General features: G+C 39.5%; 1 protein-coding gene across 5 annotated transcripts in view; it reads right to left on the bottom strand.

The window, feature by feature from the left end:
- Nucleotides 1-12,420, bottom strand: part of esyt2a (extended synaptotagmin-like protein 2a) — a 52,226-nt gene extending 39,806 nt beyond the window's left edge. For 2 of the 5 annotated variants that reach the window (XM_026148861.1, XM_026148862.1), the window contains exons 1-2: nucleotides 10,918-11,146; nucleotides 9,305-9,690 (exon numbers count right to left, since the gene is read on the bottom strand). In XM_026148861.1, coding sequence (XP_026004646.1) covers nucleotides 9,305-9,690; nucleotides 10,918-10,936 — 405 coding nt within the window. In that variant the 5' untranslated portion in view covers nucleotides 10,937-11,146. Of the gene's footprint in view, nucleotides 1-9,304; nucleotides 9,691-10,894; nucleotides 11,147-12,255 lie in introns of those variants that run through there. The other 3 variants (XM_026148859.1, XM_026148863.1, XM_026148860.1) reach the window with 3 other exon arrangements.
- Nucleotides 12,421-23,419: the final 10,999 nt, after the last annotated feature.

The raw sequence follows: 23,419 nt of genomic DNA, 5'->3' as shown, positions 1-23,419 counted from the left end.
CCATTTTCCTCAAAAAATGGCTAAAACAATTAATCAGTTACAAAATACAGTAAATAAAACATGTTTCCTGACAGCTTACAGATCACCGTTTCCCTAAATGTCAGCAATCAAATAAGCGAGTCCTCATTTATTTCAGTAAGACTTTCAGCAAACAAGCAAATCCCGCTTCGTCTAAATGTTGCATTATCATTACTTATAATCCAATGATGAAAATTAGCACTGCTGTAAGCCTTCCAGACTTCCAGTCAAATCCTGTCTGAGAGGTTATACTGAGCAGTGTCTGTCAATATTTTTGTAATCTTATGGATATATTTCTCAAACAGGCCTTCCTGGATTGCGCTTCATGTGCAATAACACTAAGTGCAATAATCTTTTCTGGCATCGTTGTATTTTTACTCAGTTGTATATAGCATTCGTATTCTATTTTTATCTTATTGTATATTTTTATTCTATTTTATTCTACTGTATATAGTATATTATTTTATTCTATTCTGTACAGCTGTGTACTGTATTTATTCTTATTGTATTCTAATTTTTGCGTCATAACTTTTGCACTGTCCACTTCCTGCTGTGACAAAACAAATTTCCCACGTGTGGGACTAATAAAGGTTATCTTATCTTATCTTATCTTATCTTATACGCCTGGAGCGATACGCCCACACCAGCACAGACCTGCGCATCTTGATCTGCAGTTCTGCTTCCTGTCACCCTGCCCCTCTATACTCAAGAAAAACATGGATCCGATGTCGGGCAACATTTTTGGCTTTCGCCTTGTACAGCAGGTCTTCTGTAAAACCAACAAAGGATTAGCAGAAGACTGGAGCGTCACCTTCCGTCACGTGTGTGCGTGTTCATGCCAAAATGTGCGACATGGGCGAAGAGACTCACAGCACAACTATGCACCAGCTGTTAGGAAATCCTGACACTCCTCCCCAGCCACACCCCAAACACAAAGCATGTCTGTGTGAGAGAGAGCAGGGGGAGGTGTGGGAAAAGAGTAACAAATTCAAATAAAAATGATAGAAAAAAATGAAACAAAAAATATATTTTAAAAAAATCCTTCTACAGCAGAAAATTCTAAACGTTTGCTCTGGGTCCATCTGGCTGAAATTTTTTAAAAAAAAAGTGGATATAATTTAAAAAAAAAAGAATAAAAAGTGGGAAGACTGTGACTCTGCACATCTATAAGGTGACAACAAAACAGGAAAATGTGCTTAGTCATGTCCTCTTTACACGACAGAAGATGTCGAAAGGTGGATGTGACGAGACAGTTGCTCCACTGACGGCTATATTTAGGCTGAGAGAGCAGAACAGGCCATCATGAGGAATATATGCATTCAGTTTTAATGCTGTAGGACAGCATGCAACAGCCCCTCTGTAGTCATCAACAATATCCTAACTTGGGTTGCGGCGAACGCACGATATTGCCTGTATGTCACTCAGCTTCACAGAAATTTTTGTTGCTGTTAAATTTTGTCTGTAAGCAAGTGATTACCTAACTGTTAGCCAGGATAGTCCTGGATAATCCGCCTTTTTGACTCTCAGAGTGACCATAATTTACAAATGATACTAGTACCTGACCTGAATATAGCAATTTAGCCCATAAAGTCAATGTAAGTAAGATCAGTTTTCTGATAAACTTCTACACAAGCGGAAGTGTTTTTGCAAATCACAAGAGTCTAAATATCTAAAAGCAGGAAAAGTATCCATGTTCACTGCAGGTTTCAGAAACTCAGCTTTGATCAGGTCTAATTCATTTGCGTGTCTGTATCGAGTCAACATTGCTCTCTAATTTCTTAAAAATAGAGAGCCAATCCACTGGACAGTGCTGCTCTCTACTCCAACTATATTTTAAAAGAATAACAATAACAAGGCCGATGCATTCATTTTTATCATTAGGGGTGGTAGGGTAAATATTTCCTTCACGACTGCAATAAATATGCAGATTCAAACGCACCCAGATTGAGATAAACGCTCGCACTTTTTGCACAACACCTCATGTTTCTTTTCACAACTAAATAAAACCTTATAGACACCTGAATCAGGGCAGAGCAGCCGAGGCCTTTCTGTTCCTTCGCATTGTTTTCGTTCTGGGCTGCAGAGCACAGCCCCGCCCTCTGGCACTTCAAAAGAACAGGGAATCCCTACCCATCCCATGTCATATGAGCACACACAGATGAAGAGAGGGAGGAGGAGGAGAAGAAAGCCACTGGGACACGGAGGGAAACAGTTACACTGCAAATGCAGCAACTTCCTATGTCTGTGTTTTGAAAGGCAGAATGCAGTCGGGCTGCATTAAACCAGGTCACTGGAACATTGGACTAAGAAGAGAAGATGTTTGGCTGAAATTTTCCACAACGTTCATACTCATGGTCCCACCCAGGAATTACCCAACACAGCCAAATTCGTCTGACTCAAACCCAACCACAAATCATGAGCATGGTTCCAACCTCCATAAAAAAAGCCAAATATAACCAGAGTACTGCACAGTATATAAAAATCATACCATTAGTCATGCAAACGAATTCCCTCTCATTACAGTCTGACATGTAAGCAACTCCACAGCCATCTCATAACAACCTGTTTCACAAGCTTCCAGTTGATAGTAGCGTAGGTTGCTTTACAAAACAAAAGCATAGACTCGAAAAAGAGATCATATACGTGTCATATCAGCTTCTCGTCTCTGGCTCTGCATTTACAATCTTTCTCTTCACATACAAAGTCCTGAATTGCCAGGTTCCATCGCTTCTTGAAGACCAAGCACCGTGTTTTACAAAGAGTGAAGGTTGACTTGTGGTTTCTTTCCGCTGTCCGACGTCTCTTCCTTGGATCCAGCTCACAGTTTGGATTCAGGACACAGACACGCTCTCTCTGCTTTTAAGAATAAGCTTAAAACTGGTGAGCATGGAACCGTGTTTTAGTTGCAGGCTCAGTTTGCTGGATGGCACACTCAACATTTGTCCTGCACTCCCCTCTTTTTCACTCCCAGTCATGTACACGCCACCATTTCACATCAATAACTTGTGCCTGTTCTCGCCAGTTCTTGTAGTTGTTCACCGTCTCTCTTTGCTCCTCTTCTCTGGCTTCAATTGGTCATGACTCTGATAATTTAACAGCTTCACACAAAGACTTAAATGATCTTTGATCATGTGGTTTACCTTCACTAGGGTGTGCATCATAAAATACCCTCTTTTGCCATGAAACTGGCTGCACAGATGTATTTGCTTCTACAGCTACATCAGTTTATGACTTTTGCCTGAAAAAAGAAAAGTAATAATTTTCTCTAAGTGCACATCTCTTTTCAGCTCAGTCATTTTCTGAAGCCTCTGTTCCCCGTCCACGACTCCACATTACTGCTGGTATGTGGATTGAAACACCAGAAGATGACACAAATTATCTACTTGATGTTCTCATGGAAAATGGACACATGAGCTTTTATTCAGCACTCAGTAACAACCCCACCTGCTGGATTTCATTTGTGTGTTTTGATTCCTACAGGCTTCACCTTTTCCCCGCTGCTGTTCACGTTGGTCAACTTAAATGTAATAAATCAATCAAATCAGGAGTGCAAAACTCAACTCTTCGCTGTCAAACACTCAGACTGCTCTTTACACTTAGTTACACACAGTTGGCTTTCCTACTCTTTGCTATGTGTGCTGTCAAACACAGGGGGATATTTTTAATATGGTTAAACACAGAAACGTCACTTGCTATTATCCCTGCTGTTTTTCCATCACATAAACAGTGACTCCACCAACTATTATTTCTAGACTTATTTTCCTGGTTCATGGTTTATACTGTAAAATATCAGGAAACAAATACCAGGGTGAAATAGTGGGATTAAGTCATAAATATCAAGTTAAGAGTGTAAAACTGCCACACATGAAATTATGGAATCATCAACTGTTTTGCATGTTGGCTTGAAAAAAAAAAAGGGGTTTTTTGGTTATCTTAAATACTTAATCAATTATGGCAGTCAGCCAATCAGAGGAAAGCATGATTCAATTTAAAACACATAATGCACATTATCAGCTTGGTAAGCAAAGGTCCGAGTCGGACACTCAAAGATCAGCTCTGTCTTTATCTCCACAGGAATTTGGTTCGCCTGTCCTAAACCTGCAGCCTGTCGGTTTACCACCCTGACCTAATTTCTTTGCTGTAGCGACAGTCATTTCAAACCTCTCCTTTGATCACCGCGCTCATCTTAAAAGCAGCCAGCAGTAGTCTGAACTTTTGATGTCTGTGTTTGAGGTCAACCCCTTTTGATTGTCATGTGATTAAAGACCATAAACTGGCTGCTAAATAATAAACAATATTTTAGGCCTGGTGGCAGGATCATGTTGAAGTAATTTTGCTGAATGATTTCTGAATGATGCTGTCCAGGAAAAAACAAAAAAATAAAATTATCTTGCCTTTTAACATTCAGTAATCACATTCAAAGCTTTAGAGGCTGCAGACTGTGAAAAGCAGAGCAAAGATAAGCAGCAGAAGAACAAAACATCTGATTTTCCAGCTTATGTGGATGAAGAGATTACAGGACAATGGAGTACTAAGAATGCACAAAAAACGGTATGTGGTGTCTTTCAAAAGCACACATGATAGTATTGTTGCATCAGTCTAGTACTGTCGTATCACTTTCTGCCATTGTTTACATTCACAGTGGATGATAAGGAAGGAGGACAAAAAAAATCCCCAAAAATCTAATCAGACAATTTAATCAACGTCACCCAGCTGGACATTGACATCTTAAAGAAACTAAAAAAAAAAGGTAAAGTGGCCTGAGTTAAAACTAGCTAGAACTCAGAGCCAGTCGCAAAACAACAGCCTCAAATGAAATAGGTTTATATCCTGTTATTTGATCAATTTACAAACTCTGATGTAAGTTTAATAACTTAGTTTGTTATGAGAGTATTTTGCATTGAATCAAAGTTTATTCTATGCGCTGGGAGTTATTTAATATTGCACAACAGAATATAAAAGGGTGAGTATTTGTTTAAAATAGCTGGTAATGCTTATAACACATGTAAACTGTACACATCCTCATAGGAGTCGAGTGCAGTTGTCAGAGGAAGTTGAAAGAGTAGGTTCACTGTACTGGAAGTACATAATCATAAACCCTGATTTTTATTTATCTTGAATTTTCTTCTTAACTTTTGCTTCTTAAAATCCAGTCTCACTCAGAGTCTTGACTGAGTTAAATTCTGCTGTAAACTCCAAAAGCCCTGATACAACAGATACATCTTTTTGTGTCCAACGATGCTGAGAGAACAAGGTGAACGGTGTTGGTTTGTCTTCAGAAAGATAAAACTGTAGCATTATCCTCCAGCATTCTTGGCCTGCTAACTATGAGCTGGTGCCCACACTGCCTATCAAGCCTCATTCCAGGCATATTTCCTAGGAGGGTGAGAAATAGTAGACAAGTAGCTCCAACAAAATCTATACTTCACAGATGATCACAGCTATTTCACTGACTATTAAATTAATTCACTACTGAGGTTCAGGTTTGCTGCTTTTATAAAAACAACGATTAACCAAGAACACTCAGACTTCTTAAATGTGAAGATTTGATACATTTTTCCAATATCCATGTTTTGTTGTGTTGGTTAGACAAAATAAGCAATGTGAATATATCAACTTCAGCTTTGAGAAGGTCATTCGATGTACTAACTAAATAATCTCTAGTTGCAGCCCTACTTAAATAACCAAGAGTTCACGTTATCTTTGCTCCCGTGTGCCTTTCTGACACTTTGCTTTCAAAGCATGCGAGGCAGAGCCTTCAGTTACCAGTTATCAGTTCCTCTTTGGAACCAACTCCCAGTTTGGATTTGAGAGACAGACACCCTTTAGATTTTTTAAGAATAGGTTTGAAACTTTTTGATGAAGTTTATAGTTGAGGCTGAACCAAGTCACCCTGAATTATCACTTATTTATGCTACGATAAGCTTGGGCTGATGCAGGACTTTCTTCCTGTCTGACAGAAATACTTGAACAAATTAACAATTGATCAACTCAAAAAGAAACAACCCATGTTTCTAGTTTCTTACATGCCCAGATTTTGGTCTGCTGCTTAAATAATGCAGCCTGAAGATTTAATGTTGTCCTTTGAGAAAAGAACAACCTAAGAAAACTGTTTCACTTTTTTCCTCTATGTCGTCTCAGGACTCACAGTGAGCTCCTAATCATTTAGTTTGGAGGTTAATGTGACATAGGTGACGTAGATAAACTGTCTTGTATGACAGGCAGTGACAGACCGTGTCTGTTTCAGAGGTCAAAGTTCACAGCTGATTATGTCCCACTGATGCCGATTATCACTGGGACGTGTAAATACTTTAACATCCTTTCACTGGTTTCACATTTTCTTCTTAAACACAAAGTTACTTAAAGGTTTCACAGTGTCACACAGAGAAAACATGCGGTTTCCACACAGCTGCTGTAACTTCTGTCGGTGCTGTGCTTTTTTGGAAATCGAATTTCCCAGAGGAACCCACCCGAGGGATTAATAAAGTTCTATCTTATCTTATCTCTCTTATCTTAATCCACTGATCTTTCTGCGTGCAGGTAAGCTTTTATTTTTCACCTATTGTTATTGCCGGGCATCATTTTTGTGTGACAATGGCTGTGTTGATGGATTGCTCTGTGACGGGAGGGGGGCCGTGTTTGGGTCTGCCTGGCATCCTGCCATCGACTCAGCCTCTTACAGTTCCTACTCTGGCATCATCATCGATAATAGTAAATGTGACAGAAAAACAGAAGCCTCTTCACTACAGTGTCAGCGGGTTTCAAATCACAGAAGCCTTGGAAAGGATGGCTGATGAATTGTGCAGTTTGCAAGTGTGGAAAAACACAGGTATACAGTGTGACCGTTTGTTACTGTTAACAATAAGTGACAGCTATCTGTTAATCTCTTATTATAAACAAAACAGGGTTGAAGAATTGGATAAATGCTTTAGTATTTATTGGACAATTCCTTTGTGTTATTTTTGTACCTGCTTCGTACTTTAACACACAAAGAAGGATACGCCTCATTTCTTTTTGTTGTATTAAAGGAGAAAGGAAGGCTGAACACAGACAAGAGTGGAGCTTATCTTCATGTAGAACTATTAATAGTGAACGTAATATTGTAACTACTGCTACTACTTTCTGAGCTAACAAGCGATCCTTGAGCCCATGCTAGGTAAGTCAGCCACGGTCTGCTAGCATAAACTTTGGACACAAGATGGCCAGAGCTTTTGTATCTGAAAAATGAAGCTAATGTAAAAAGTCCCTTAATATGAATTCTCATGGCCAGCAGGCGTTGACTCCTCTGGTTGCACAAGTCTAATTGTACAGAGGTCTATGGGAAGGCATGAATTTGGCTCAGTTGATCGATGACCTCAGTAATCACATTTCTAATAAGTTTATGGTTTCATTTAATGGTCAGCATGACACTTTTTTCTTAATCATTTCCCCCAGTCAAAACGGGGGAAAGTCAAAAAGAAGGATTGATTAGTCACTACAGGATGAGCATGCAGTGCAGAGATCTATCAAGTCCTCATCAGGATTCAAAGACACACACCAAGGTGCTCAATATGCTAATCAGGCCATTGATTTTTTTCTTAGAAAAATCAGTCGCTTTTCTGTCATTGTTTTCCCAACATCTCACCAACGAGTAGTTACAAAAAGCTTTCCTCCTCCTTGAGCCTAGTCCTACCACAGAGTATTTCCTGTTAAAGAGAAGTTCTTCCTCTCCATCATCGCCAAATTCTTGCTCACAGGGTCTCATCAGATTGTTGCCCATCTAATATTTTGGTTTTATCAGGATTTTATTCTGGCTCTATATAATAAAAACAGAATTGAACTGAAGTACATTATGACATTTTTAACCCAAAAGAATACTAGACGTCAGAAAGAACATTGACAAACTAGACAATCAATGAAAACAAAAATGATATTCTCTCAACATTATGACCACATAAAACGATGCTTTCATGTGACCTTCTGCAGTAAAGGAAATTACAGACTGTGATATTACGTTTTTTTTATGGATTTCGTTAAGCTTGATAATGAGAAACGAAAGAAAAAGCATCATGGGAGAACACTGTGCTCTTAAGGATTATCTACCACCTCGGGCCAAACGAACAAATTTGCAGAGTTCACATCGTTTCTCAGTTCTCATTGGAACCTGTGTGCACATGCCCAACACTAATCTCCATTCCTGGTATAATGGGAAATAGTAATGTCACATTTTATAAGCAAAGATCAAGTAAATGGAGAGAATGACAGCTGTGTTAAAGATGTGCAGTCAGTCTGCCTCCTGCTTTTATACACTAATTTCGTAACAGACAAATACACCAAACATCTCAGGAATGAAGAGAGAAATTGAAAAATAGAACAGGTTTGATGACTCTCCTAAAAAGCTTCAGGGGCACACTGGGTTGTGAAGTCACACGTAGGAGATTAATTGACTGACATCTCCAACTTCTTTGGCCATTTAAAAACACTGAAATGAGCCTAATGCTGACTAAATCCTAGGACTGATGATGTGGACCGTCAACAAAAGGGCAGAATGTGACCTTTCCAGGGGCTATTTATGAGGCCAACATTAACAAGCAACAAAATTTGTTTTGCCCAGTCAGGGTTTCAAATGTCAGACATGCTGCAGTCTGGATGCCATTTTGATCATTCCATGGACAATCTGAGAAATACCTCCTGGAAGGTGATGCAACAAACAGCAAAAACAGACAATGTGTGCACAACCTGCCCTATATGTAGGTGATGTGCAGGACACAGGAGACAGCAAAAAAGTGATGCCTTCATGAAGACCTAGCAGAGATTCAGCCAATAAAATCTATGCTATTTGCAACTTTTATGCATTTTATTATTGATGCTCAGGAATTTAAGGGAAATTAAATTAAACTTTATGGCTTAAACTTCTGGTCAACCAATCTGCAATAAACTGCAGCAGTCTTTCCTATGAGAAAAACAAATGCCAATACCGTTGTATCATCTTGCACGCAAGACTTCAGAAAATATCCCAAACATGGAAATTACAGGGCGTTTGTCTGATCCTTTAATTTGACTGGACACACAAGCATGTGAGCTGGGATGTCTGTCAAGTATTTTGAGTAAAGAAGCAAAAAGAACACAAAACAAAACAAAAAATCAGTGGGCAGAGCTGCAGGGAAATTAGTCATCCATGTCAGCCATCTTGGCAGACATCCTATATTTGATGTTGACTGTGAGAACTCCTGAGAGAATAGGAAAGCAAATAAACCATAACAAGACTGTGATAATATACGGACTACAACAACACTGCGGTACATACCCATGGTGGCAGCTCTGTGGTTGGCACACTTTGCTTCACCGCTTTCTCCTCCTGCTGCAGGAACGCTAAGGCACGGTTTATCCTGTAGTCCCCGTTGCCATAGTTCTTCCTCCAGTAGAAAAGCATTGCAAGTCCAATCAGAACCCAGCTAAAGCTGAATTCAAAATATCCCAAGACGTAGATAGGAAATATTAGGGCAAAAGTCTTGGCAAAGTTAATCCACATTTGAGTGACATCTGTCAGGGATGATTGCTGCTCTTCGGCCAGCTCTTCTGGGGACAGAGGGGGGCCCATTGTACTTGTGGGGGTGTTAGGTGCTGCAATGGGCCCATTGGCTTTGGCACCCTCTCCCGCTGGACCGTCCATCTTGTTACTCATTTTCCCCTCTGGAAAAACAGTAAATTACAAGAAAATGTTAGTGCTTATTCACACGCTACAGAGGCAGAAGCAGACAAAGCTCCAACTGTTTTTTTTTACTACAATACTACAAAGAAAAGGCCTTGTGGCTGCAAGATTTCCATCTCCATAAACCAAATTATAAGAGATGAATGGAGACACAGTTATGCCCAAAGGAATAAAACAACTTTAAGCTTGACAGTGTTACATGAAACTGAGAAATGATTCCCTCAAATGAACACCAAGATTGCTATGTAGTCATCTCTTTTAATTAAGAATTGACTTTAGTATTTAGAACTGGATGAGAAATGATGGTGAAAGAAAAGAATCCAGTAATAACAACCACGATTTCTATGTTCAAAAGTAAACACTAGAAGGTTTTCGGACCAAGTATAAAAAGAGTAACATTTATTTTGATGTAAAGCGCTGGTATATATATAAAAATGCCCAATTTAGTAGTAATGGGCCTTCTCCAGAGGATCCATGTTGTCTTAATTCCCCTTCAACAAGCAGGCTGTAGTAGCCTGGATGCAAATGACAGAAAAATACATTAAAGCTGCAAACTAATCCCCGTTAAACAAATCTGTACAAGACAAGAAAATCTTCTTCTTGGCCTGCAGTGTAAATCAATACAGACTACAGGCTAAGCTGTCGTTTATCTTTTTCTCTTGCACAAAACTCCCTTACAAAAATGCCATTTTTTTTGTCTCTGAGGAACAGGGGGAGAGTACGCTTTAGATAGAAACGAATTCATTACCTGTGGCAAAACAATTAGAGTCACTCTTTAATTCGGCATATATTCATTGCATCCCCTCGCATTTCTACGAGAGTACTTCAACTTTGAAAAGTGCCTCACCCGTCCTCGCTTCAGCCTTGCGCTGCCAAAACACAGTGCAGTGGCTAGCACCGACAAGTGTGAAGGCGTCATTAAAGTACACTCTTTACTGCTAAATGTGTTATTTTATGTGGCTATATGCAAGCCGAATAAAAGAGCATCAATGATTAAATCAGAGTGTAGTTACACGATTCATAAAAACGCACATAACTTGACTGTTAAAAAGTGCAAGTCTTAAATCCTCATTTCTTAGATGGAGTCTGACGCCCCAGAGTGACACGTATTAGGGCTAGGACTTCACCTACCAGTAATACGTGCATCAAACACCAACGAAAAACAACTTCTTTTTCTTCCCTTACCGCCAAGGAAGCGTCACACTCACCGGTATCCACCTGCGACATTCGCTGCTCCTTGAAAAATGAACTAATAATCACTTTGTCCGCTTCGTCCACTGCATGCCGAGCAGCTCAACTCTTTCTAACCCTGCTCCCCGTCAGCACATCCTACTGTGAGGGCGAGCAGTCCGCCTCAGCAAGCCTGCAGGAAACTGTCATCGCGGGAAAGAGGTCAGCCTCCTTCAGGGAGGGAGCTTCAAACTGCACAGCACAGCAGCAGACACGGGTGCCACCCGGTGGCGGAAAATCCACCACAGACATCGAAAGAAAACTAGTTTTAAATGATAAGATTCAAGTTTAGAAAATAAAATTTAAACAGATTTAGTTTAGCATGTTGAACTGACCATTTTAATTAAATAATTTCCCCCAGGGATCAATAAAGTATTCTGATTCTGATTCATTTTACTTTCTCTATTTTTATAAATACAGTGCTCACAGATAAAGTGATGCGATTTTTTTGTCAGTTCAACGCTGGTTTATCATTGTATATATAGAGAAAAGTGATTGTATAAAATAGTGACTATTAAAGTGTCACATGCCTAATCTAGATTTAAAGCCCTCCTTGGCATTTCCTCCCCGGTCTAAGTCCAACTCATATATCAAACCATCAGGTATAACGTTACGTGGCTGCAAGGAGGAGAAAACTGAAAAGGCAACTAAAAGGTGCCGACAACGCCACCTGGGGGTGGGATTCACCCCAGGAAATATTAACTAGTGCAAAAGTTTTTGCGAAGGCACACAGGTTTGTTATTGACAAAGACAGAGGCGCGGCAATCACTCATTAAACAAAAATAACTGAAAATTAAGTAGCAGACTACAAGACATTTAATTAAAACACCAGATATTGCTTAAAAACAACAAAATTAATTGATTAATGCAGTTAAAGACAGGCAACTCGGAGAGGCCAGGGAGGAGTGCCCAAGGGGTGCTACCAGATACCCGAGATTCGCACTGCAGTTCTCGCTGCAACTTAAATGGGGTTTTATGCTCATATTCCGGTGTTTACCCTCAAATGCATAAGAGGAAACCTCACCAAAAGTGCTTAATCTCCCCCAACATACTGCAGACAAAACCCTTCTTGAGTTTCCTAGACTTAGTACCAGTCAGCTCAGCTATTAAGCAATGCAAAGGAGCAGCCAACTAGGCAAATCTTTCAACAAAACAGCAATAGTAGCTTGCAGAGCCAAAGAAGGAACTCAAATCCACTTAGAAACGGTTTCTATTTTATTAGTGTCTGTAGGCACACACAAATAGCTTGAAAAAAGGAACACTGTTCCAACTTTACTTTGAGACCTTCTTACTGAAGATGGCCCAGAACAACTCACATGCTCCTCCACTGTAGAAAGAACACAATGACATCTTCCAAGTAGAGCAGTAATGACTGCTGGTCCCCAAATATGCTGTCCCTTAATTTCTGAAATGTACTCGGGGCATTACACAACTTAAAAGGGCATTATAGACTATGTGCGCGTTAGCATATGCTACTTCCGGTGTGGAAACTCCTGTGGGGAGCTTTGTTTCCGGTGTCCTATTCGCGCCTTGTTTACGGTCCAAAACAAGTTAAGCAAATGAATGAATCGAGCGGCGATTTACATTTCTATAGATGTCTTGGGCATTTACCCAATATATCTGTAAATGATTTTCATCGACTTGTCGATATTTTTCCCCTGCGCCTCAGAGCAAAAGAGAAAAGGGATTCAAATTTTATATTTCTTAGTATCTGTAAACAGCGGCCCCTCGTTTATCGCGGGTGTTATGTTCTAAAAATAACCAGCGATAGGTGAAATCAAGGAGCCAATTTTATTTTTTGACTGTGCAAAACGTTTCGTGGACATCGTGGACATATAGTACTGCACTTCAGAGTCACACTGCTAGCCATGCAGCGATTCTGTACTGTACAGGAGAGACATCAAGGAGGAGCAACGATCAGGACGCAGGACACAATGTGATGTAAAAAAAAAAGGCATGCAAACTTGCACTAAAAAAAATCTGCGAAACAGTGAGGTGAAAGGTGAACCGCGAGGGACCACTGTAGTTTTGAAGGTAAGTCACAACATACCCTTCATAAATGCTAATGTATAGAAACCCTTACCAGCAATCATTAACTTTTTGTGTGGCTTTTTTCACGGTTTGTTAACATGCTGTGTAGGTGTGTACCTGACTAGCTGATATCGACATAAAGGGGAAACATCTGGTTTGACTATTCTTCACCTGTAGTTTGAATGCTGAACATTTGCCCGTTTAAATCATAAGACCAGTCACTATACAGAGATGTGCTTCTGAATGTGGATGATGTGTCTTCTGCTGCAGTAATGCAGTTCTGCTTGTGTTGAGTGATGTAAACAACTGATCGATCTAAACTGTTTAAACGTCAAAATTGATCATTAGATTTTTTTATGACACAACAGTGGTGAGTGTTCCCACCTTCTGCTCTTTGTAACTTAACGCGATCTTTCCGTTTTCGAGTTTTGGACATGATTTTGGAGTATATCTTCGCAGTAGCGATTGACCGCAAGGTAAAGCTACCGGAAATGTACAACCCTACATCCGGTCTCAAACCAGGAAGTTAGCATTTTCTCGTGCACAGGGTCTATTCCACTCAAACAACCTAAATGGAATACAGAAGGGGACTTGGCTATAACCTGCTGCAAGGTCCAAAGTTGAAAACAGGATGACACCTGACAAAGCATCAAGGGACTTGTCAATACTGGGTAAGGGGAAGGCATCCTTGTGGGATACCCCCTAGTGTCAGAATACACAATGCATCGTAGTTTGTTGTGTATGGGGCATAGCCGTGGACCAGTCAGGGTGCCCATGCTGATCCCCGTCCACAGACCAAAGTGCCACAATGATGTGAGCATATCAGAACTGGAACACGGAGCAAAGGAAGAAGGTCTGGTTTGACCTTTTTTTTTATACCACGTGGATGGTGGTGTGTTTTCTTTACTGAGGAACATCTGAGACTATGATTTACTATGCAAGCCAGAGGAGACAGTGTGATGCTTCAGGCAATGTTTTCATGGGAAACCTTGAGTCATTCCATCCATGTGGATGTTCTACTTGAATTACACTTCAAAGGTCTACGTTATAACTTACTGAAACACTATTTTAACACTTCAGCCTTCTAGTAACCTGACTGTGAAATGATCAGGACCCACACAGTGTTCAATTGTCAGTTGCAGTTCTTTTATTTTGACCCACAGCGTTTCCCACTGCTTCGACACCTTGTGTTCAACCAGGAAGCCAGCTTTCCAGGTATACCCCCACACCACACACACTGCTCCTTCCCAACTCCAGACACTAAAAGGGGGAGAGCTCATTCATTACAATCCCTCTCACCCATGTCACCTAAAAGGTAAACCTGTTTCTCCATCACCTGTTCAGCTCTGATGATTCAGTAAGGACATCTCCTGGTTTCATCTCCATGTTTCCCTCTCACCAGATGTCCTGATATCACCAGATATCATGACCAGCAGGTTATTAAATAAATTCTAACAACAGCTGATCAAGCTTAAACATGCTGCTGTTGTTTAGCGGGACATCCGGCGGTTTCCTCTTTCTGGCGCAAAGTGGGCAATAAACAAACAAGAGAGAAAAGCCGATCAGCTGATCATTGATCAGTTTCAAGATTGAAGTAGCAACAGGAGAGAGAGGGGAAAGAATGAGAGAAAAGGCAGCTGTGCAGTGTAACAGAATAAATCCACCTTTGTGTCTTTTTCCATTCTAGCTGAAGTACGGAACAAACTGCGTCCCTTTTCAGCTCAACACCAAACGCGTAATATTTTCTCTGAATACGAGACAATTCCGTCTTTTTACAGGACGGTTGGCAACTCTACTAACTAACCTTATGAATTAAATAAAGTTCACTATTAGTAAGATCATAGCACCCACCCAGCTGTATAGACACTCCGTCATGCTAGCTAGTACGCAGTATGAGTTATTGTAACTGACTGTAAAAAGTCAGCACAAGGAAAACAAACTCCACCTAAACTTGGTTTATATCTGACCCAGATAGACTGCAGGTCATAACTTCTTACCTGAAGTTCAGTTCACCTGACACTCGGACCGGCGGCCACCGAGCAAATGCCCGGTATGCCCGATGGCCAGTCCAGCTATGCTCGTGCCATCACTTAACCCTTCGCGTGCCCAGGATTGCCGACCCCTGTTGTAGATAATCATTTATACGGCTATGGATGCAATCAGACAGCATGGTACTATTTAATAACTGTATATATCCACAAGACCATTGGACTTCCTTATAAGACAACCTTTCCCTTTGATGACATCAAATGAACACTAATAGAAAATGGATTTAGACGCTTTCAAAATGATCAAGATAACTGCATTATTTACAATCATTAATGGCATGATGGCAGTGAAGAGAACATGAACACTAAACTTCCTTAGGGTGGTGAGAAGGATGAAGAGCGTTACGAAGTGTTACAAGTGTTACAAAGCTGAGATATCATTTTTAAGCTTTTTATGCCATGAGAATCATAGATATGTAAATAAAAATTAAGTAAATAATGCACTCTGAAACTTGATATTCCAAGCAAAAATCTGGTGTTGCAGACTTATACCACAAGCCATATTGTTGACACTCTTTGTTTTGGTTTCTCTTCCAGGGCCAATTTGGCTGGGCGCACCAATCAGGTGTAAATTGCCCACAACAATATGGTTCCTGGGATTATCCAGGTGCATAAAGCTCTCCCCTACAATAAGGTGGAAATTCATCAAACTGATTGGCATCCTTGTGCCTTAGGATTACCTTGTTGTCAGTGGTGTCACTGCTTAGACTGCTGCTCACACAATGGATGTATCGATGGATGAATTTTAAAATATCTTTGTGTTAATCCATAAAAAATAGAAAAACATAACAATTTTGTTTGCTATCTAAACCATTAAGATGTCTTTTTCCAGTATTCCAACTTCGAGATAAGCACAAGTGATCTAAAAAAAATGTATTTAGTCACCCTAACCTTTGCATGGAAGCAAACACAATTTCCATAATAAAAGGATGTAAACTATGTTTTCTCTTATAATTCATTGATATATTTTTGTATGTATTTTTTTTCCTATGAACCAGATGCGACACTAAAATAGCAGATGTGCTCATCTTCCAGCAGGCAATCCCTTATAGTAATCTTATAGTCTAAACCCATGTTAACCATCACTAGTCAGCATTATTTAGAGCAGGTAAGAAAACTGCCCAGATAAATGAAGATAGTTTTAGCAGCATTATGAGGTGTAGTGGAAGAAATTTACCTGTACAGTTCGTCGCTGCTCTCAGTGCCTACTACAGCAGACAGAAACCATTTCTCCACTAGAGGTCATGAAAGTGTTGTAAACTGAAGCATCACAGCTACTGTAGAGACACGTGTAGACAATCTGGTATCAGGTGATAAAAAGTTAAATTCACTTTTCTTTTCTTATCTTAAGAATTAGCATTTTTCAGTGTCAATCTTCAGTTAGTGAAATTTCCAGATTATCCTACAACACAAGTTACATAGAAAAGAAAATCATAAAGTTAAATAAAAATGTTGTCATGTCATTTACTAAAAACAAACTGTACTCAACATGGGAAATCAGCTAATCACTTTTATTGGATTTTTTTTTTGTATGATCATAAATTAGGAAGAAAGCTTATTAAAAAAAGATACATATCATAGATTTTGTAAAAAAAAAAAAAAAAAAAGAAAAGAAAGAAAAGTAGGAACAATATTCATCTCCTGCCATCCTTATCTAGTGTTCCTGAAAATGATTAGTTTAAATGTTTATGGTAAATGGACTGGTTCTTATATAGCACTTTTCTACTCTTCTGAGCACTCAAAGTGCTTTATACAACTTGTGCATTCACCCAAGCACATTTTCTAACTAACATTCACACACAGATTCATACTCTGATGGATGTATCGAAGAGCAATTTGGGGTTAGTATCTTGCCCAAGGATATTTGGCCAAGATACCAGACAGCCAAGAATCGAACCACCAACCTTCCGATCAATAAACAACCTGCTCTACTGTCTGAGCTACAGCCACCCCAGACATGAACATTTAACATGAAACAGTAAAACCAGGTTAAAGCCACTTGGAGGACATTCCATAAAGTTGAGTCTGCATATGATTGTGTTTTGAATATAATATAAAACAAACAAACAAACAAACACCCCACTCGCGCTGTGGGGAGTCTTTGTCCTTCAAGCTGAGGTCCTTAGTAAGAGGTCAGGGAGCTTGAGGGTTGCTAGATCTCCTGTTCCTACGACTGCGCTCTTCACAAAGGATGCACAAAGATCTTGGCTGTCGTTTCTGGAATCTGCTGGATCCCAGGAATCCAGGGGCAGGTCTGACTCCCCAAGTGCTCTGATAACCACAACGACCACTTTTAACTTCAATCTCCACATCTTCTCTGACTCCTCTTTCAGCCCTTGGTGTTTCTTGAACTTCTCGTGTTCCTTCTTCCTGATGTTGCTTTCACTCTCTATAGCTACATCTATCACTATGACCTTCTTCCTTTGTTTGTCTCTGCTTGTATGTATATAAACCAGAAATATATACTATATACTATACTATATATATTTAAACCATGGTTAGCTATTGCCCATCCATCTGTAACTGGAAGTGTGTGTGTGTGTGTGTGTGTGTGTGTGTGTGTGTGTGTGTGTGTGTGTGTGTGTGTGTGTGTAGCATTAAATGAGAAAAGGTTTAAATGTCATCTAATTTCTATTAACTAAGAACTGCTCATCCCAAAAAGTCTGTTAAATCAGTCAGAGAAATACGAACAAAATCTCATTTAATCTCTCACATTAACGTAATACAGGCCCAACATTTATGTTGCATTCATAATTCGTAATGAATAAATCAATTATTTCTTGATTATATGGCATTAATGATATATACATTATTAAGGTGTATTAAATTATGCATGACAGTCATAAAGTCCAGTGGGAGAGACGTGAAGAAGGAGAAAGAACATGTAAATGCGGCAGGATAAACAAACAGAAAGAAGTGGGTTTTAATTAGACGTTCCATTTACTCACAAGTGTAGGTGTTTGTGTCTGCAGGGATATTAGAGGAGATTAAAAAAAAGTAAAAAAAAAAAGTAATAAGAATAAAGAAACAATATGTAAATGCTCAGAAAGTAGAAAAGGTTAGTAAATAGATATAAATAAAGAAAAGGAAAGAAAAGAAATACCAACAAAATAAGTTTTCTCTTTTATCGTAGAGAGAAATATAAATGAAAGATACTATTGATGTGATTTGGCACCATATAAATAAAACTGAACTGAACTGAATCACATTTGGCTGAAACAAAAGGATATTTTTTGAATAAGGTGTAGGTAAGCTGAATGTGAGTGACACTTTGTACAAAACGTCAACCCGGAGGTGACGCAGATCCACAGACTATCGCTATTTTTTGACAATGTCATGCTCTGGTGTCTTTTTCAGGACTGGGCATAATTCGTGATTACCTGAAATTGTCCCCACCACTAATCTGATACCAATACATGAGTTTATATATTTATTACAAAGTCTCTGAGTCCAACCTCTCTCAGCCAATATTGGTAATGAGATTAGTTTTGCCACTGGGCTGTAACTAGATCTGACAACTTGATGTGCATGTTGGCCAAGTGAACATCCTTATTATAGGCAGTATACACGCACCTAGTCTTGGGCTTGTTTTCAAGCCTCAGAAGAACAACCCACATAAGTGTTTTTCCATCAGAAGGTTAATGATACACTATCCTGAGTTTTCTGTCGACATTTTATGACCTCCACTGTTTTCTTACAACGAAATCCATATAAATAAAATAGATTATGTTGTGTCTCACAGTCCATCTCCCACGTGCACTCTGATGTTTGGATACCTCAGCAAAGACCCCTTTTAGTTTGGGTCAAGATCCACTCTTCAGTTTAGGTCACTGCAGACCAAAGTAAACTGAGACATTACAACGAGCATTTTTCGTTCCATGAAAAAAAGGTATATATGCCGTTATTGTCATTATTCTCATTTCATTTTCTCGACTGCTGCCGGAGTGATGGCAGACACGGATGATGAAAACGAGGCAGAACAATGTGCTTCTCAAAATGAAGGTGGGAAACAAGCAATTTGCAACTCCACTGAAGCAAAGCAATACACATCCTGTTTGTGTGCACCGTTCAGGTTTGGAGAAAGAAAAGTGGTAAGAGGCAGGAAAGGAGCTCAAGCTCAAAGCCAAGTTCCCCTTGAGAAAAAATAGGTACTGCAGAAATAGTCTGTTTTGAATAATAATAACAATACTAAAGATGGCAGAATTTCTCGGTGAATTTCAAAAACATCATTTATTTAAGATTGGGTTAAGTTTAAAGTTAGCTTTAGGTAGCAGTCCACACGCACACAGCTGTACTCACAGAATATTTTCTATGAATAATTGCTGTGCGACCTTTTGGTTGGATCAATAAGGTCTTCTTTTTTTTTTTTTTTGCCTGTCCCGTTTGGCTCCTTTGCCATCAGAATTATTGTCTAAAGGTGAAGAAAGATGCCCAACGGATTTACTTTACCAAATGGACCATCCCAGCCTTGCCGTAATGGTCCATTTGATTCACCTTTTATTGTTTATTTTATTTTATTTTATTTTATTTTCACTTGCTAAGAAAGGGAAAAAGAAAGGGGAGAAAGCAAGACGGAAAGACAAACAGCGGGGAAGAGGGACGGGGATAAAGGGCAAAAAACAAAAAACAACAAAATAAGCAGACAAAAAATACATCTATCAATCACCTGGTCTTCTTATTGTAAGCAAGTCCAGACCCGGATTGGAACCCTCGATATGCTCTGCCAAACACAGCGATATTACCACTGTATTATCAGCACAAAAAAGGAATACGAATAAAAATGTTTGTGACCCAAAAAGAATTCATGATCAATACCCCGTGTGGCAGTTCTTAATTAAAGAAAAGAACAGTAGGAGAACAGCAGCAGCATGTGACCTTTTTCTTCCTATGAAGATTTTTCCATTTTGGTCCAATGCTGCCAAAAAAAAAAGAAAAAAAAAAGCTTTCTTAAAGGTTAAGGAATAATTGCTGTTATGGTTAAAAGAAACAAAATATTGGTTGTTGGAAGGAGATGGTAAATTATCAAAGGTCTCCAGAGTTGTTTTCTTTCTGCCTACATTCTTGTGTTATAAAACTGTCACAGAGCCTGTTCCTCTACTCTTGCTGGAACCATAATTCCTTTCTCTGGTACAGAGTTTTATCGCTTGAAACATAAACACGTGATTGGGAATTTGCTGAAAGCAGTGCCTGGAGGCTGAAACATTATGTTGACTTGGTAGATACCTGTGTCTGGGTGTTTGGGCGTATGGAGCGTTGGACACTGTTATCTCCAAGAATAGTGCTACATGTTATTGTTTAGCAGTGCTTGCACAAAATTTCTAATTTTGGAAACTGTTCCATTAGCTTGAAGGGAAAAATGTGTTTTTCTTTCTTATTTTTAAGCCTTCATCTCACACATACAGAATATATATCATTGCATTTAAATGCAAAACCGGTGTCTGTTTTCAGATAACAACCCTCTGTGCTGTTTTCAGTAATGAGAAAATTATGCACACTCCAAACCAGATTGCACATTCACGCGCTCTGTGAACTCACACAGAAAACTAATGCATGTAAGCTCTGTGTCCCTATGTAACACTGGGTCAGACCTCCTTTTGCCTTCAGAACTGCCTCGTTTTTTTGTGTGCCATAGATTCAATAAGATGCTGGAAACATTCCTCGGAATTTTTGGTCCATATGGATATGATGACTTCACGCAGTTACTGCAGACTTGTTGGCTGTACATGTATGATGTGAATCTGTTCCATCAGCTCCCAAAGGTGCTTTATTAGACTGAGATCTGCTGACTGAGGAGGCCATTTGAGCACAGTGAACTCCTTGTTGAATTCAAGAAACTAGTTAGTAGATGATTTGATGTGATACAGTGGAATGCAGGTAGTGGGTCATAACAGATAAGCATGGCTGTTCATGAATTTAAAACTTCTGATTTATGAAGTTTTGTCCTTCAGTCCTTCTCTTGCATCGTGACATCAATGCAAAGTTCATAACTGACATGAATGATTGATTAAATTAAGCCTATTTTCATTAAATAACATGCCTGAAATAATCTTATCTTTTAATCAAATCCTGTTACATTAAAAACAGTTTATGTGAGCAAATCTTTCAATTCCACTGTCATTTTAATCAGTTTTTATCATTACATCACATCATTTTTTTGGTGAGCTCCACTGAACCTTGGCCTAAAATCTTCAAGAGGAGGAGAGAGGCTTTTAAAAGTAAAAAAAAGAAAAAAAGAGAAAAGAAACAATAAATTAAAAGACAGAATGATGCATTCCCTCACATCTGTATCAGGAAGGCACATTTTGTGAAGCCAAACTGTTTAATATCTGGATTATACACAAGCCATAAAGCAGCTGAAGCAGCTGGATGGCTGTTTTACATTTTTGTGCCTGCTGGTTGTAATGCACTGTTGATACTTTTGCTCACAGCAGAGCTCCCGATGGTCCCCGGCTTTGTGTAAATATGTGCCACTTCATCCTGGCTCTGCTTTCATTAGCTCACTATACAAGGTAGAAACCATGTACACAGCTGTGAGTGCATGTATAATGGAGGATTGGGGGGGGTTCTGGTAATCCCCACTGAATCCAGACGTAGAGGTTTGAAGCCACACTTTAGCTGAATGCATGACAGTTCCCCTTTAAAGTTGACCTTTAAACACACTTTCAGTAAATGTTATGTGCAGTGGAAAAAAGTGAGGACGAAACAAAACTAGTGTGTTGATTCCGGCTGGAATTACAATAAAAGCCGAACTTTGTGATTCTGTCAGGACTCGTGCATGGACTGGACCAATTTGTAAAAATGGTTACAAAACAGGAGCTATTTTAGGAAATATATAAAATATCATGCAGCTAACTTATCAGCATTTAACTCTTTCGGTTCCATTATGTATAAAATATCTGGCTCAAAATCAAAAGTTAATTCTGTCTCCCATCATGCAACTGGGCTTAAAATCTACTCCGTCTCCATGTCTGTCTGCCTCCTAGTATGTCAGGTTATAGCAACTACAGAAATACTCTGATGATTCTGCAGTTTGATGTATTAGTGATGGGCAGGAGGAGAACAGAGCACTAATGGTTAATTTTGTGGAGTGGTGTGGGAGAAATCATTTCCTTCTGAATGTGAGAAAGACCTGAGAGAGCGACTGACTTCAAGAAGTACAGCTACACGGCCCATGTGTCTCCTGAGGGAGGATGTTGGTGGTGTGAAGGAGTACAAGTACCCACAGACACTACAGTACAGGCTGAACTGAAGTGGATCAACACAGAGGCAGTATACAAGGAGGGGCTCAGCTTTCCTAAGGAAGCTGAGATCCTTCAGCTTCAGCAGCAGAATGATGGAGAGTTTCTATCAGTCAGCTGTGGCAGGTGCAGTGTACTTAGCTGTGGTCTGCTGGGAGAACAGCAGCAGAGCAGGAAACACCAACAGAATGAATAAACTAATTAGGAAGTCCAGCTCTGTGACTGGCTGTAAACTGGACTTTCAGTGGCGGAGGGGAATGTGTGTGTGTTCTGTTGTGCTTGCCAGTCTTCTAGACCGGATAACAAGAATGTTCTCCATGACTAAGAGGAGGAGCTCCTTTTACACATCACAGCAACCAAGCTGGACCGGCATAGCAGTCAATACGTAAGCATATAACAGGTTTGTTGTTGTAGGAAGGCCTCGGTACGACACAGACCAGACGTCACTGCACTTGGAGTGCGAGTTTTCCTTTGTTTCAAATTCAAATTCAAATTTTATTTGTCACGTACACAGTCATACACAGTACAATATGTAGTGAAATGCTTGGACAACTGCTCGTGACCTAAAGAGAACAAAAAAGGAAAAGGCTATGAATAAGATAGGAAATAAATATGAAAAATTAAAAAGGGTAAATTTAACTAGGAAGGAATAAAATATAAATTAAGGTTAAAAATGAAATAACTGTACAACACAAATTAGAATGAAGGGTAAATTTAACTGGGAAGAATAAGATAAAGATAAATATATAAATTAAAGTTGAAAATAAAATAACTGTACAACAAAATACACAATACACAATATAGAACTATATAAGAATGTATGAAGAAATCTAAATATAAATAAATATATACACAATAACAGCAGCTGTACAAGTATTAACCGGAAATGAAGAATATAGTGACCAGTGTTGTGCAAAACCAAAGTCCAGAAAGTCCAGTGTGTGTGTAAGAACCATATGTGTGGGTCAGTACTGTGTGGTGGTGTGATTGAGAGACCGTATCGCCTGCGGGAAGAAGCTCCTCCTCAGTCTCTCTGTGTTGGTCTTCAGGGAGCGGAATCGCTTTCCTGACCTCAACAGAGAGAACAGTCTGTTGTTGGGATGGCTGAGGTCCTTCACGATCTTCCTGGCCTTGGTCCAGCACCGCCTGCTGTAGATTGAGTG

The sequence above is a fragment of the Astatotilapia calliptera genome, chromosome 18, assembly GCF_900246225.1.
Source record: "Astatotilapia calliptera chromosome 18, fAstCal1.2, whole genome shotgun sequence".
Lineage (NCBI taxonomy): Eukaryota > Metazoa > Chordata > Actinopteri > Cichliformes > Cichlidae > Astatotilapia > Astatotilapia calliptera.
The sequence above is the reverse complement of the archived record's forward strand: the minus strand, read 5'-3'. Positions and strand labels throughout refer to the sequence as shown.